The 14,003-nt window shown below is 40.3% G+C and overlaps 1 protein-coding gene across 2 annotated transcripts in view; it reads left to right on the top strand.

The window, feature by feature from the left end:
• The first annotated feature begins 5,792 nt into the window (after positions 1–5,792).
• CUNH11orf49 (chromosome unknown C11orf49 homolog) overlaps positions 5,793–14,003 on the top strand; it is a 167,089-nt gene continuing 158,878 nt past the window's right edge. For both annotated transcript variants that reach the window (XM_031371004.1, XM_031371003.1), the window contains exon 1: positions 5,793–5,940. In XM_031371004.1, the coding sequence (XP_031226864.1) occupies positions 5,895–5,940 (46 nt within the window). In that variant the 5' untranslated portion in view covers positions 5,793–5,894. The remainder of the gene's footprint in view (positions 5,941–14,003) is intronic.

Here is a 14,003-nt window from a genome sequence, read left to right as displayed (position 1 = left end):
AGAGAGAGAGAGAGAGAGGGGGGGGCAGAGACAGAGACAGAGACAGAGACAGAGAGAGACAGAGACAGAGAGACAGAAACAGAGACAGAGAATATCCAGGGCTTCCCACATACTAGGCAACACACTTCACCAACTGACTACATCCCTAGCCCACTGGTTGGGTATTGATGGTTTCTATCTTTAATTTTATTATTTATCTAGAGGTGGAATTTCACTGTGGTGCCCAGACTGGTTTTGAACTCTTGGTCTCAAGGCTTTCTCTGGCCTCAGGTTTCTAAGTAGCTATGACTATAGGCATGTGCCACCACCATAAGTACCTTCCCTTTTGTGGCCATTTTTATTAAATCAATTTGTTTTATGAACTGTCTGCTATGAGGCAACCATAAATCCCAGGGATTGAGTGACCTTTGCTTTTCAGTTCTACAATCTATAAGGAAGCTAATGCATTCATCAGGGATTGATTGTGCACCTGCCTTCTGGCAGACACTGAACAGCCCTTGACGTTTAGAGGTGAATGAAGACAGACAGCCTTAACCTTTAAGGAATGTACATTCTAGAAGATGACTTTATGAATAATAACAATAATGACTTTGAAAGACGAGGTGACACAGGTCTGTAATTCCAGCTCTGAGACAGAGGCTAGGACAATCTGAGTTCAAGGTCAGTCTGAGCTATGCAACTAAACCCTGTCTAGAACGTGGAGGATCTGAAATTCCCTTCCCTTACAAGGGATTTGACAATAGAATTATAAAATTTTTGTAGCCTTTGAAAATATGAAAGAACAGGAAGGTAAAAGTCTCTAATTGCCTTTAACTCCAGTTAAATTTAAGCAATGTTCTTTTAACGATGTATAAAGCATTAGTGATTCTTAAATACTCAAGAGTTTAAGGATATTTCTTTCTTTCCTTTGTTTCTTTCTTTCTTTTTATGTTTGTTTGTTTTGAGGCAGTCTCAGTATGTAGCTCCGGCTGGCCTCAAACTCAGAGACTTGCCTGCCTCTGCCTTCTGAGGGCTGGGATTAAAGGCATGTGCCAATACTCCTGGCATGAAATTTTCTTTTTATTTGAAATTTCTCCAGAACTCTGGTCTGTTGACTTGTGTGGCAATTCAAAATGATTAGATAGCATTTTAAAAATGTAAGCACATTGCATTTTAGGCAGTGGCTTCACTGTGCTTTGTGAAAGCTTTATGTCTTTCAAGAATTGCCCAGTGGCTCAGTACTCATTTCATGACCTGAATTTCTTAGTGGCTATTTTGCTGTTAGCGTTTTTCTGCCTGATGAACTGACAAAGCACATCCTAGTTTCTTGAACCTATTTTGTAGTGCAATAATCCAACTTCCATTTCTTCTTTCCTTGCTGTTTCCCTGAGGTTGAAAACCATGTGTTTACTTTTCTGTAGTCTTCACCTTTTTTCTTTTTCAGTCCCTTATTAGGTCATTTGCAGATGCAAACATATCTATTAATTTTCTCTTTATGCGATCAGACATTATAGCATAGTAAGTTGACAAATCAGTATGTCCCAACATAGGTGTGTCTTTGATTTGGGCTTGGTGTCATCATTCTACCCTATGGGAAGAGCCTGTTCTAGTGTTTGCTTCTTTTTACTTTTTTTTTTTATACATGTACACAATGTATCTTGATCCCATCCACCCCCAATTCTCCCCCCTCAGACTTCTCCAGTGCGTCCTCTCCTCATGTTCATGTCTCTTGTACCCTTTATTTCTGTAAGCCACTGAGTCTCTTTTAGTGTTGCTTGACTGACAGGCCCTGATCAGGAACCAGAGCTCCAGTGAGTTCACGAAGGCACAGCCGTGTCATGACCAGAAGCTCTTATTTCACTGCATTCTCTGCCACCCTTTGGTTTACATGCTTTCTGCCCCCTCTTTAGAAGGCAGCTTTGCAGCATGCCCATTTAGCAGAACAACAGTAGCAGGAACTGTTCTTAGGGTCTGTGCTCCCAAGCCACGGTACAAGACTTGAGTTCCCTCCTGTGCAGCAGGTCTCAAACCAGTCAGTGATCCTTGGTTGTCTCCACAGTCTTCATGCTACTTTCACAGCAGTGGACACGTCTTACCTGCTAGGTTAGTATTGTATGTACCTCTGTTAATGGAGGCCAGAAGAGGACAAAAAGTATCCACTTCTATTGCTCTTCACCTTGTCCCTTTAACACAGAATCTCTCACTGAACCTGGAGCTTGCTTGTTCTTCATTTCTGCCAGTCATCAGTAAGCCCCAGTGATCCTGTTGTCTCTGCTTCTGCCTGTCCAGTACTGCGATTATAAGCACATGTAGCCATGCCCATTTTAAAAAACATGGGTGTTAGGGATCTGAAGTCAGCAAGAGCTCTTACTGAGCCATTTTTGACCCAGCCCTGCCCTGTCTTTGTTTGTTTGTTTGTTTTTGTTGTTGTTGTTGTTTTCAGGAGAGTGGAGCCATCTTTTGATTGATTGGTTTGTCTAAGTGATTATTTGTTTTGGTAAATTTTTAGAAATATGTTATGATAATTTAGGGACCTGAAAATCTACCTAAATTGAGGGCTGATATATATTTTTTCACTAACATTCAACTGGATTACAAAGTAAATACCTCTAGAACTGTTTTATACATTTATTTTAAAAATTAATATATATTTTTATTTGTGTGTGTGTGTGTGTGTGTGTGCAGATGCATTCAGATTCCAGAAGAGGGTGCTGGATCACCTGGTGCTGGAGTTATACAAGGTTATAAGCCTCCCAGTATGGGTGCTGGGAACTGAATTCAGTTTCTCTGCAAGAGCAGTACACACTCATAACTACTGAACCATCTCCCCAGCTCTCATTTCTATGCTAAAGACTAATGTGCATGTTTCACTGAAAAATCAATCTACCATGTATGTGTTGCCAAAATTTATTATGTAATCTGTGACCAAAGAGAAACCCCCAAATCAGTGGTTTCTTTTTGGAAACACAAACATTATCAGAAAGGTCATTATACTTACCATTGTTTGTTTTCAGTTCTTCATAGATGGATAATTTGAAGGATATAGAAAAAATATAAAGAAAGAAGACATAGTAATTCCACCACTAGGAACAGCAAATATATTTCTATGAAACCCCTGATGTTTAAAGCTCTAGACTAGTAACCTCCTGTCGTTCCTAGGCTTGCTTCCTTAGAACACTCAGAGTGGAGGACTAGCTTTTAGCATAAGGATCCTTGGGACTTTAACAGAAGGAATGGAACTGTAGAAAAGACCCACACATCTCTCCAGTGGTGACATCTTGTTCTTATTTAGCTTTCTTTGAGTCATTAACAGTCGGGCGCCACTGGTGCTGAAACTTATCATTATTATAACCGCAAATGGGTTAATGCCCAAACAAAGCTCTATTCTTGGGGCTGGTTCCCAGCTTCACCACACAGACCCCAATAGCAGCACCCTCCAAGTCCCAGGATAATGTTCCACAAATAAGAGGATGTCAAGTGTGTAGCCTGAATTCAAAACTTTCTGCTTTTATCTGAGAGCTCCCAGTTGCTAGCAAGACAGAACAAAAAAGAAAAATAAGTAAATAAACACCAACTCAACAAATCCCTAAAAAAGATTGTGTGGTTTAGTGGTCAGACCACTAGCCTGATGTTGATATAGTGGAGATTCACTTCCAGCCCTCCCACTGGCTAGATGGACGATATTAAGCAAGTCCCTTTTTTATGACCCATGCCTCAGTTCTCCTACTTAGAAAAAGGGTAATTGCTTTAGTTTTCATGAGGACACATGAAAATATGTGAAAATCATCTGAAAATCAGATTTCTTGGGAGTAAAATGAAATGGTCACTGTTAACAATTACCATCCTAGAGATAGGGTTGTAACCAGTTGATAGAGTGCTTGTCTAACATGGCTGCACTCCATACCAGCTCCAAATAAAACAGACTTGGTGGTACATATTTATAATCTTAGCAATCCAGAGATGGAGGCAGGGGGTGTGTGTGTGTGTGGGATCAGGTGTTCAAGGTCGTCTTTGGCTACCTAGTGAGATACAGGCCAGCCTGAGATATATAACACTCTATCTCAATTTTTAAAAATTTATTATTACTTTATTTACATTACAGTAATAAGCCCAAGTATAAAAATTCATTAAATTTCTATACCCTCAAGCTGTATAGAGGAGTGGTGAAGGAGAAGGCAATTAATTTTAATAAAATTTGCAGGACTTCATATCAACTACCAAGCTGGAAAATTCATTACCCCAGAGCACCAAGCACTGCCTCTCGTGTGGCTCTGTCTCTTTCTTCTTACCACATCCAAATTCAGAGTGACTCACAGGAGCCTAGAATTGAGACATATATACAAATTTAAGGGAAAGGGAGAATTACAAGGTCTGAGTAGCTCCTTGTTGGAGGAGGCTAAGAATAGGCCCCACAGAACATAGAGAAGAGCCTCCTCTTTACTTCTTCCAGCGTAGGTGGTCTGTGGGAGTCCCGGTCACTCTTTTGATGGCATAAATTTTGTTTTGTTTCTTTGTCACAAAACATCTCCTTTTGCAAAACTTTTCCTTGTTGAAGGGGCTGGGACTTAGTTAAAAAAACAAAAAAAAAAAAAAAAAAAAAAAAAAAAAAAAAAAAAACGAACAAGCAAACAAAAAAAGTGAGGACCGAGTGGCTTTTCCTGCTAGGTTTGGACTCTGACAAGTGCTACAGATCTCTTTTCTGTTCTTTCGCAAAGGGAGGAGAAAAAAGAAAAAAGAAAAAGAAAAGAAAAAAATCTGGTAATTTGAAAAGAGAGGAATAGTCTTTCTTCTTCAAAAAGGGTACAGCTGAGGATAAGTAATAAATGCTCTAGTTTCCAACCCATTTCCTTTGAGAAGTGAAGTGTCTTTGTAGGAAAAAGGAAAGCCACTTGGACAAGATGTCAAATAATAAGAAGCAGGTTCTAATGGCTAAAAGGAATTTGAGAGGAATGACTATTAATGTACAGAGGACTTGGTGAGTAGTTTTTAAAATTGCATTTTACTAGCCGGGCAGTGGTGGTGCACGCCTTTAATCCTAGCACTTGGGAGGCAGAGGTAGGTGGATTTCTGAGTTAGAGGCCAGACTGATCTATAGCCTGAGTTCCAGGACAGCCAGGGCTACACAGAGAAACCCTGTCTCGGAAAAAAAAATTGCATTTTACTGGGTGTACGGGCACACATCTTTAAAACATTAAAAATTCTGGGATCTGCAGGGGCAAGCAAATCTCTTAAATTTAAGGCTAGCCTGGTCTACAAATCAAGTTCCAAGCCTGCCTGGGCAATACAATGAGACCCTGTCCAGATACATATTTGGGGCACGGGACGTGTGGAGGTCAGGGGACAACTTGAAGGAGTTGGTACTCCGTTTTCACCATATGGGATCCCTTGGATCGTAGTCAGTGGACTTTAGTGAGTACTTCTATGTATCTAACCCTGTTAGAGGTTAAAGACATGTCCAGCCCTCAAGAAGCTGCCAAGATACAAAGAAAAATTTGTACCAACTTGAGAGAGTAAACCCTAGAAGTGATTAATAATAGATAATGAGATCTCAGTGTTATGCAAGGCCATGCATGATCATTATTAGGATAAACAGAAATTATGAAATCCAGAAATTGAAGGATATGAGCCGCTGATAGTAATTCTTCAGCATCACAAAATACGACACATTCAGAGGATTTACTTCAAAGCTTCTAAAACCAAGTCCCAAAAATAGGAGTTAAAGAAAAACAGACTCTAAGTGATTGCTTCCGGAACTTGTGTAATAGGCTCCACGTTGCCAGTCGGAGACTGTTTATGTGACACCCTCTCAGCCTTCTAGTTCTCCTCTGGCCGCATGGTGCCATGGTAACAGAGACAGGCTGTAACCTGGGTTCCGGAAGAAGAAAGCTGGAGCGTGGAAAATATCCGGTCAAAGGATGCTGAGTCCCGAGCGCCTAGCTCTACCAGACTACGAGTATCTGGGTAGGGACTTCTTTCAGCTTCGGAAAAAGAAAGGAGTGATGAGTTAGGGGAAGGAGCGGGGAGGAGACAGGGGCGGAGCCTCAATGGTAGTGGATCTGGATGGGACGGGAGGGACAGAAAGAAGGGGTTCTAGGGCCTGAGCCTGTAATGTAGGGCCAAACTGGGATGAAAAATAACATTTATGGAGTAAAGAATGGCTGAATTATATGGACTGGCTCTCAGACAATGAGGATTGCTTTCTAAGTTACACAATTAAGAATCTGAGTCCCTAAACAAGGCTATTATCGATAGGTTGGTATTGAAGCAAACTTGGCATCTGAAGTGACTTCAGTCATTTTGTGAATAATAATGTTGCCTTCATAGTGCGCTGTTATTTCGAGCTTTTCATTTTCATTATGCATTTTGCACGCAGTAAGCATTTTGCATGCAGCATTTTCTTAGAAGGGATTGCTGTGTTTTCTACTTTACTGATGGAGAAACTAAGGCTAAAGAGACAACTTGCATAAGACCATACAGTTAGTGTTAAGATCAGATTTCTCCACTGCAGAACTTGGCCTTGCTCTTGAGCTCAGGCTCTGTGGTAGTAAGTACTGTACTTTGTTAAGCACCCTGCAGTGAGCTTATAAGGCATTTACTGCACACATTTGTGTATACACTTATTTTTTTAAAACATTTTTTATGATATTTATTTTTTACTTATATGAGTACCCTGCAGCTGTTTTCAGAGACACACAGGAAGAGTGCATCAGATCCCATTACAGATGGTTGTGAGCCACCATGTGGTTGGTTGCTGGGAATTGAACTCAGGTCCTCTGGCAGAGCAGTCAGCGCTTTTAATTGCTGAGCCATCTCTCTAGCCCTTGTGTATACACTTATATGCACACATATGCATTTAAAAATCCACAGACTTAAACATTTAGAGGAATTTTAAACTTATAGAAGACTGAGCTAATAGTAGAGCTCCTTTTTTTTTTTTACCCTCTGTATCTTCTATTTAGCTTTTATTAATAATTTCTTGTGTTAGTGTGGTACATTTCTTGAAACTGAATATTAGCTCAGTGTGATTACCAACAGCCTATTGTTTATATTAGGGTCCGCTCTTTGTGTTGTACAGCTTTCTGGACTTAGACAAATTCATATTCTCATATATTCACATTAAGATGTAAAGCAATCATTTCATTGTCCTAAAAATCCTTGGTGCTTCACCTATTCATTCATCTCTCTCATTGCCCCTTTCCTTTCCACGACTGATCTTACTGACTTTTAAAGTTTTGCCTCTTTGAAAATAATGGGATTCATTCAGTGTCTAAGCTCCTCAGATGGGCCTCTGTCGTGTTTCAGTAGGTGTTTAGGTTCCTCCTTGTCATTTTGTGCCTTGATAACTCATTCCTTTATATGGATGAATAACATATGAATGTGCCATACACATTTTTAAATAAAATACAACTCTGGGTACATATTTTGTCTATGTTTTGAGAATCGATCTCACTGTGTAGCCTTGGTCAGCCTGGCACTCACAGAGATCCTCCTGCCTCTGTCTATGTAGTGCTGGAATCAAAGGCATGACTTACCAGACCTGGCAGTTGGTTAAATTTTCATAGTCATATGAAAAGTTGATTCAAAATTAGTTTTGAAATATAAAGATGTTTATCGTGGGGAATGGAGAGATAGCTCAGCTATTAAGAGCTCTTGCTACTTTTCCAGAGGACTTGAGTTTGGGCTGTAGCACTCACAGCATGCAGCTTAGAGTATCTGTAACTTTAGCTACAGGGGACCCAAGGGTCTCTTCTGACCTCTGCATGTGTGCACGTGCACACGCGCGTACACACACATACACACAACACACACACACACACACAGCAGACATGTACACATAACAACAAAAAAATAGGAATAAGAAAGAAGAAATTTATAGTAAAAAACAAAACAAAACAAAAACCTCCCCTCCTTCCCCACCAAGTCTGGCATATTTCACAGAGCTAACTGCTATTGCTGGTTTTGTGAACGTCCTGACAGAGTTTGTTTTGTACATAACAGAACATACAGTGCATAGTTTGGTTTGCTTTCATTTAAAGTACATTAAGGATAATTTCTGTGACACTAGGAAGCTTTGTCTTTTTGTTTTCTTTTGGGTTTTTGTTTGTTTTTGTTTCTTTTGTTTTTTGCTTTTTTGTTTGTTTTTTTCAGACAGTATTATAGACTCAATCTGTGCCAGCCTTGAACACACTATGTAAATTCTGATCCTCTTGCTTGCCCCAGGTAGAAATCTCTCAGAGGCAGAAAACTCTCAGGCTGTGGGATGGATGTACACCACCACCCCTAAACTGTCATTTCTTTTTTTTTTAATAATTTTCTAAAGATTTATTTATTTACTTCATGTATGTGGGTACACTGCAGCTGTCTTCAAACACACACCAGAAGAGTGCATCAGATCCCATTACAGATGATTGTGAGCCACCATGTGGTTGTTGGGAATTGAACTCAGGACCTCTGGAAGAACAGTCAGTGCTCTTAACCTCTGAGCCATCTCTCCAGCCCTCAAGAAAATAAATCTTAAGAAAGTTAAGCTCTGTGGGTAAATGTGCTTGCTGCCAAATCTGCCAACACGAGTTTGATCCTTGGGGACCCATAGGATGGAAGGGGAGAACTGACTCCCACAAGTTGTCCTTTTACCTCTATATGTATCTTGTGTCCAATGTGTGCTCTAATAAAAAAAAAAAAGGCAGACAGTCAGACAGATACACACACACTGAGGAGGGAGGGAGGTGGCGAGAGGTGGCATGGGTGTGGGGGACCTAATTGAATAATTAAATAATTTTTAAATACAACAAGATGGATGGCTCCTGAGGAATGGCACTCAAGGTTGACCCTCTGGGCTACACATACACAGTCACACATACATACACCCACAGTATCTCCCTCATACTTGAAGTTGTGTTCATGCAAAATAAAAAGGTGATAAAACAACTTCACATTAAAATTGACACTGAGGCACATAGTGAGAACTGACTGCAGAAGGAATCATGCTAGATGAAATTGGGATTAAAGCCCAAAACCAAGTTCTAACAGGAAGTGTATTAGGATCCAGTTGATCAAGAGGGACCAGGAGATCATGGCTTTTTTCCCCAGTGGTAGCTGCTCAGACATTATTGAGAAAGATAGGAGGTTCTGGTTGCTGGATTTGGTCAAAAAGGCCATGCTGCTGGTAACATTTGTAGAGCCCTTTTTAAGGTGGTTAAAGTGGCCAGTGTGTCTCTTTTGGCCTTATCCATAGGGAAGAAAGAAAAGCCAAGAACATAAATTTTGATTAAGGAAACAGTAGTAAAGTTAGACATAGTTGCACATACCTTTAATTCTACCACTTGGGAGACAGAGGCAGGTGGATCTCTATGAGTTTGAAGCCAGTTTGTTCTACATAGAGAATTCTAGGTCATCCATAGTTATATAGTGAGACCCTATCCCCCCACAAAAGAACAAACACATTTATTAATCAGCTGAAAGGGCATAGTTATTGTCTTAGTAGGGTTACTTTTGCTGTGATGAAACACCATGACCAAAGCAACGTGGGGAGGAAAGGGCTTATTTTACTCACTGTTCTATATAAGAGTTCATCAAAAGTAGTGAGGACAGGAACTCAAGTGGGACAGGAACCTGGAGGCAGGAGCTGAGGCAGGGGCAAGGAAGGGGTGTTGCTTATTGGCTTACTCTCCCTGAATTGCTTAGTTTGCTTTTTTATAGACACCTCAGACCACTAGCCAAGGTGTAGCACCACCCATAATGGTCTGGGCCCTTCCCATCAATCTCTAATCAAGAAAATGCCCTATAGGCTTTCCTACAGCTTCCTATGGAAGCATTTTCTTAAATGAGGTTCCTCCTGTCAGATGACCTTAGCTGGTGTCAAGTTGACATAAAACTACTCAGCAGAGTAATAGCACATATAACTTTATATCTAATGCATAACAATGTCAACACCTATACTTTGGCTAAAGATTTTATGTATTTTGTTCACTTACTCACGAGCTTGTGAAATATTTGAACATCCTAATTTCTTGTTCAGTTCCTTGGATTTTTGCTATTTAAAGTACATATCTCAGAGGCATGGTATATTGGTAGACTGCTGCTTGGGGCACAGAAGTTGGTCTTTTTCTGAGAGGCATAAGTGCAAGACTAATTTAGTGGCAGTGTTGACAGTTTGTGAGTAGATTCATTGTTTCAGGGCACTTGAAAAGTTCAGTGTTCATGGAATTCAGCTAGTCCTTGAACCCTGGGCAAATGTTCCTTCTGCTCTGGTGTGTGGTTAACAGTCTTAATCTGAGTCTGCACATTCCTACAGCCCTAAGCAAAGTCAAGCTGCTCACTGACTTCCTCATTGTTCAGCACATTGTGTAACTGCTAAAACACATTTCTTTATACCTAAGAACTAACCCTGCCTAGCACAACTTGGTTTCTAATAGAGACATGCTATTTTGAAGCATTCACTTTTAATGTAACAACCATTAAAACCACTCCTTAGAAGCTGGGCATGGTGACACATGCCTCTAATTCCAGCATGGGGCTGCTGAGGCAAGAGGATCCTGAGTTTGAGGTCAGTTTGGGATACATAGTGAATCCTTGTCTCAAAGACAAACAAATAACATTAAAAGCCATTCTTTATACATTAGACCATACTGCCTGATTTAAGACTTCAAAACCTGTTTATCTTTCTTAATTCACTTTGATTGACTTTTATAATGTATAAATTCACTTGCATGTAAAGGCTTAGAAAAAAAAATAGAGAACAAAATATTATAGACAGGAACGTCCATGTGGTGCGTGAACACACATACACACACACACACACAAACAAACAAAAAACAAAAAAACCCCAAAGCTACAGCTGAGTACTCCTGGGAAGTGTGTCTGGAACCTCTCTTTAGGGTTTTGGTAATGGGTTACAGGAACACCTGTAAGTGAATGCCTCTAGGCATTTTTCTACCTGATATCTAAGGATTCCATTTGAGTTTTTGACTATTTCTGAAGGAAACAACCTTCTATCATATTGGATGAACTGAATTCTTTTCCACACTGATTTGATGAATTTGGTACTTATAGTTGGCCTGGCTTAGGGTCTTAAGATCATCAGGAAAGAAGACATCCACACTGGCAGTCCAGTGTAGCAACAGAAATTGTCTTGACATCCAGGTTGAAGGCAGAGCCTGGTAAGGAGGTGAAGAAGGGTAGAAACATCTGTGTAGACCTGTGAGACATTTCCAGCCATGTGAAAGCTACTTTTTGGAGGCACATGCCAGCTGCTGAGGTGTGTCTGTGTATCTGTTGGGTGTGGAGAACTCTAGAGATGAAGGGAGCCTGTTCTGGACCTAGACTTACACAACCACTTACGTGCTGACCCGAGTCTGAGCATGTGAGGGTTACTCCTTACTCCATCTAATCTGGAAGTGCATGCATGTCCAGGACCCACTTGATGAAAGGAGTAAAGCCTACTCGTGCTTCAAGTTGGCTCTCCTGCTCTGCAGAACCTGCTTACCAGGTGAGGTTGGTAATGGGGTGGCATAATGGCCACCTGTAGAAAATCAGCAATCAGAAGTTATATTATTCCTTTGAGGTCTATTCATTTAGAAGAATTACAATAAATAATAGCATTTTTCTTTAAACTGTCATTAATTTTTTTTGTTAAATTTTTTCATGTGTCTGTGAAGGAGGTGGATGGATGTGTAGGTGTGCCAGTGTGCACATGTGGAGTCAGAGGCCAGTTTATGGGACTCAATCTACTCCTTTCACCAAGTGGGTCCTGGACATACATGCACATAAGTGTGTGCAAGTGAGTACACACACACACACACACACAGATATCAAATGGCTAGTTAGTAAATGTTGGAAATGGAATATAATTGAGCAATCTAATTCCTGTCTACATGGCTAAACTCTGCTATAAATACATCCAATGGTCCTAAAAAATGGGGTCTTCAGTTATTGCATAGGCTCATACAATAAGGATCCTTGGAATGAGTTCACTTGACTCCAAAGGTTTCACTTAATATTTCCCTGGCTTCTGTTTTGGTGATTGCTTCTTAGAGGACCTGAACTAAGGCAATGTCACTGGCAGTCACTGGCACAGCCTTTTCCAGTGGTAAAGCCTATGCAGTCTCTCTGAGTCTTGGCAAAGGTTCTGACATAGAAGTCATTCAACCTGAAAGACTTCTAAGCATTTCTAGACTTTTTTTTCTTCTTTTTGTATTTGTTGATGCCATAACATGAGATACTTGTGTGACTGCCAAACACAGCATCAGGTTTTGGTATTGGAGGACTCTTGGTAAATTTATTTTGTTTCAAATGTAATTAGTGAGCTTTTCAAACCCAGTACTATACTACAGAACATTAGTACTTAATTAGCTAAAGTCATCTTCAGAACTTAGTGTTTAGGTTGTTTGAAAAAAAGAAATGAAATAAAATATAGGTGCTACACTGACTGTAAATCTTAGGAAACCAGATTAATATAACACAAGTCACTTTAGAACAGCTACAGAGCTGTTCAGTCATGTCCCTTCCTCACTGCTCTTCCCTTCCTGGTCATCTGAAGCAAAACCAAGATGGAACATCCTCTTAAATGGCCAGAACACCAAGTGAGAGAAATAAGAGTGTGCTGGAGAGCACTGGAGCCAGCGGCTCTCTTGGCTCTCTCCCGATTTGGTTAGCAGCGTCTCAGTCATGGAAGGGGCCGCAGGCAGCTCCCTTGGTGGGGTAGTTCAGGAATGTGGCCTTGGAAGTGGTTCCTGGAAGTTCAGCCCACGCCTTCTTTCCCACCTTTCCGAGGACTCTGCAAGCTCTGTAAGCTTATTGTTGGGGGAGTGGGAGGAACGGATGAATTCCAAGGCTTGTGGTTTCTGACCCTTGGTCACTTCCATTTCTCCAAAATAAGTTGCAGAGTGATTTCATTGTTGTTCCAGACAGAGTTCTTTAAAAAGTTTTGACCTTGTTTATCATTTATATATTCAAGTAATAATAAAGTCTTTCAAGTTCTATCCAAAAGTTGGCAGCCATTTTTTTTCCATACTTAGAGCATTTGCCTAGGGAAGTGGAGTAGGTAACTGGTGTTTGAGAAGAGACATTCATGAGCCTCTCTTTCTGTCCTCATCACAGTGACCTTGCTTTCCCTTGTGGATTCTTGGATAACGTCTGTTTCTGATTAGAATGTGAGCTGTGAGGCAGGCTTTTCTCCGTATCTCTAGCTTTAGCGTAGTGGTTGGCCAAGTGAAGTACTCAATTGTTGAATGAATGGTTTGCTGTAAGCAGCAGAATACATTTAAAAATAAATGGGAGAAAGGAATGTAGTTTAACAAACAGTTACTGAACTCCTACCAAGTGAAGAGACACCATGTCCCGCCCCTTTTTGATGGATGGAAAAAAAAGGGACAAGTGATTAAAATCTGCCCTGGATGCTTTTGGCTTTAAACTCTGATTATCCTAAGCTTCATTTCTTGGTTGATAACAGTTTCTACATCTTGGTTACCCAACAGTAAGATTTAATCAGTGTTTTAAGGCTGATGTTTTAAGAAGGAAAGAAATTTTGCACAGTTTTGGGGCATGTCCATGAGATCCCTAAGTTGTGTGCTGAGTGCTGGGGTTTGATTGACAGGAGACTTACCCTTGTCAAGTCATCCTGGGCCCTCTTTCTGGCTCCAGGGTCACCCTTGTTCTACTTCCCTAGCAGCGTTAGGAAATAGCTCATTCTATGACTGGAATTGCAAGTCAAAACACATTTATCTGAACAGAATTTTAATGATTTATCAAAGAGAGGAGGGATTTTCCCAAACACATCTGAATTTACCCAATTACTGATCCCATTAAATATGATTTTCTTAAGCACCTTTCTTTAAACAAAGCAATTACTGTGAAATCATCAAATACATTTTTTATAAAGTCTTTTTGAACAACTTTTGTTTGATTAGCAGGAGCCCACTAAAAGTAAATATTGCTTAAAAAGGCACTTCTTCAGCACCTTTCTTTTTCTTTATTGAATTAGCTTTTAATAACTCTATTCTTTAGAGAGAGTAGGAACCTCTTTC

This window comes from Mastomys coucha, unplaced genomic scaffold, assembly GCF_008632895.1.
Source record: "Mastomys coucha isolate ucsf_1 unplaced genomic scaffold, UCSF_Mcou_1 pScaffold15, whole genome shotgun sequence".
Lineage (NCBI taxonomy): Eukaryota > Metazoa > Chordata > Mammalia > Rodentia > Muridae > Mastomys > Mastomys coucha.
Note: the sequence above shows the minus strand (reverse complement) of the source record. Positions and strands in the feature narration are given on the sequence as shown.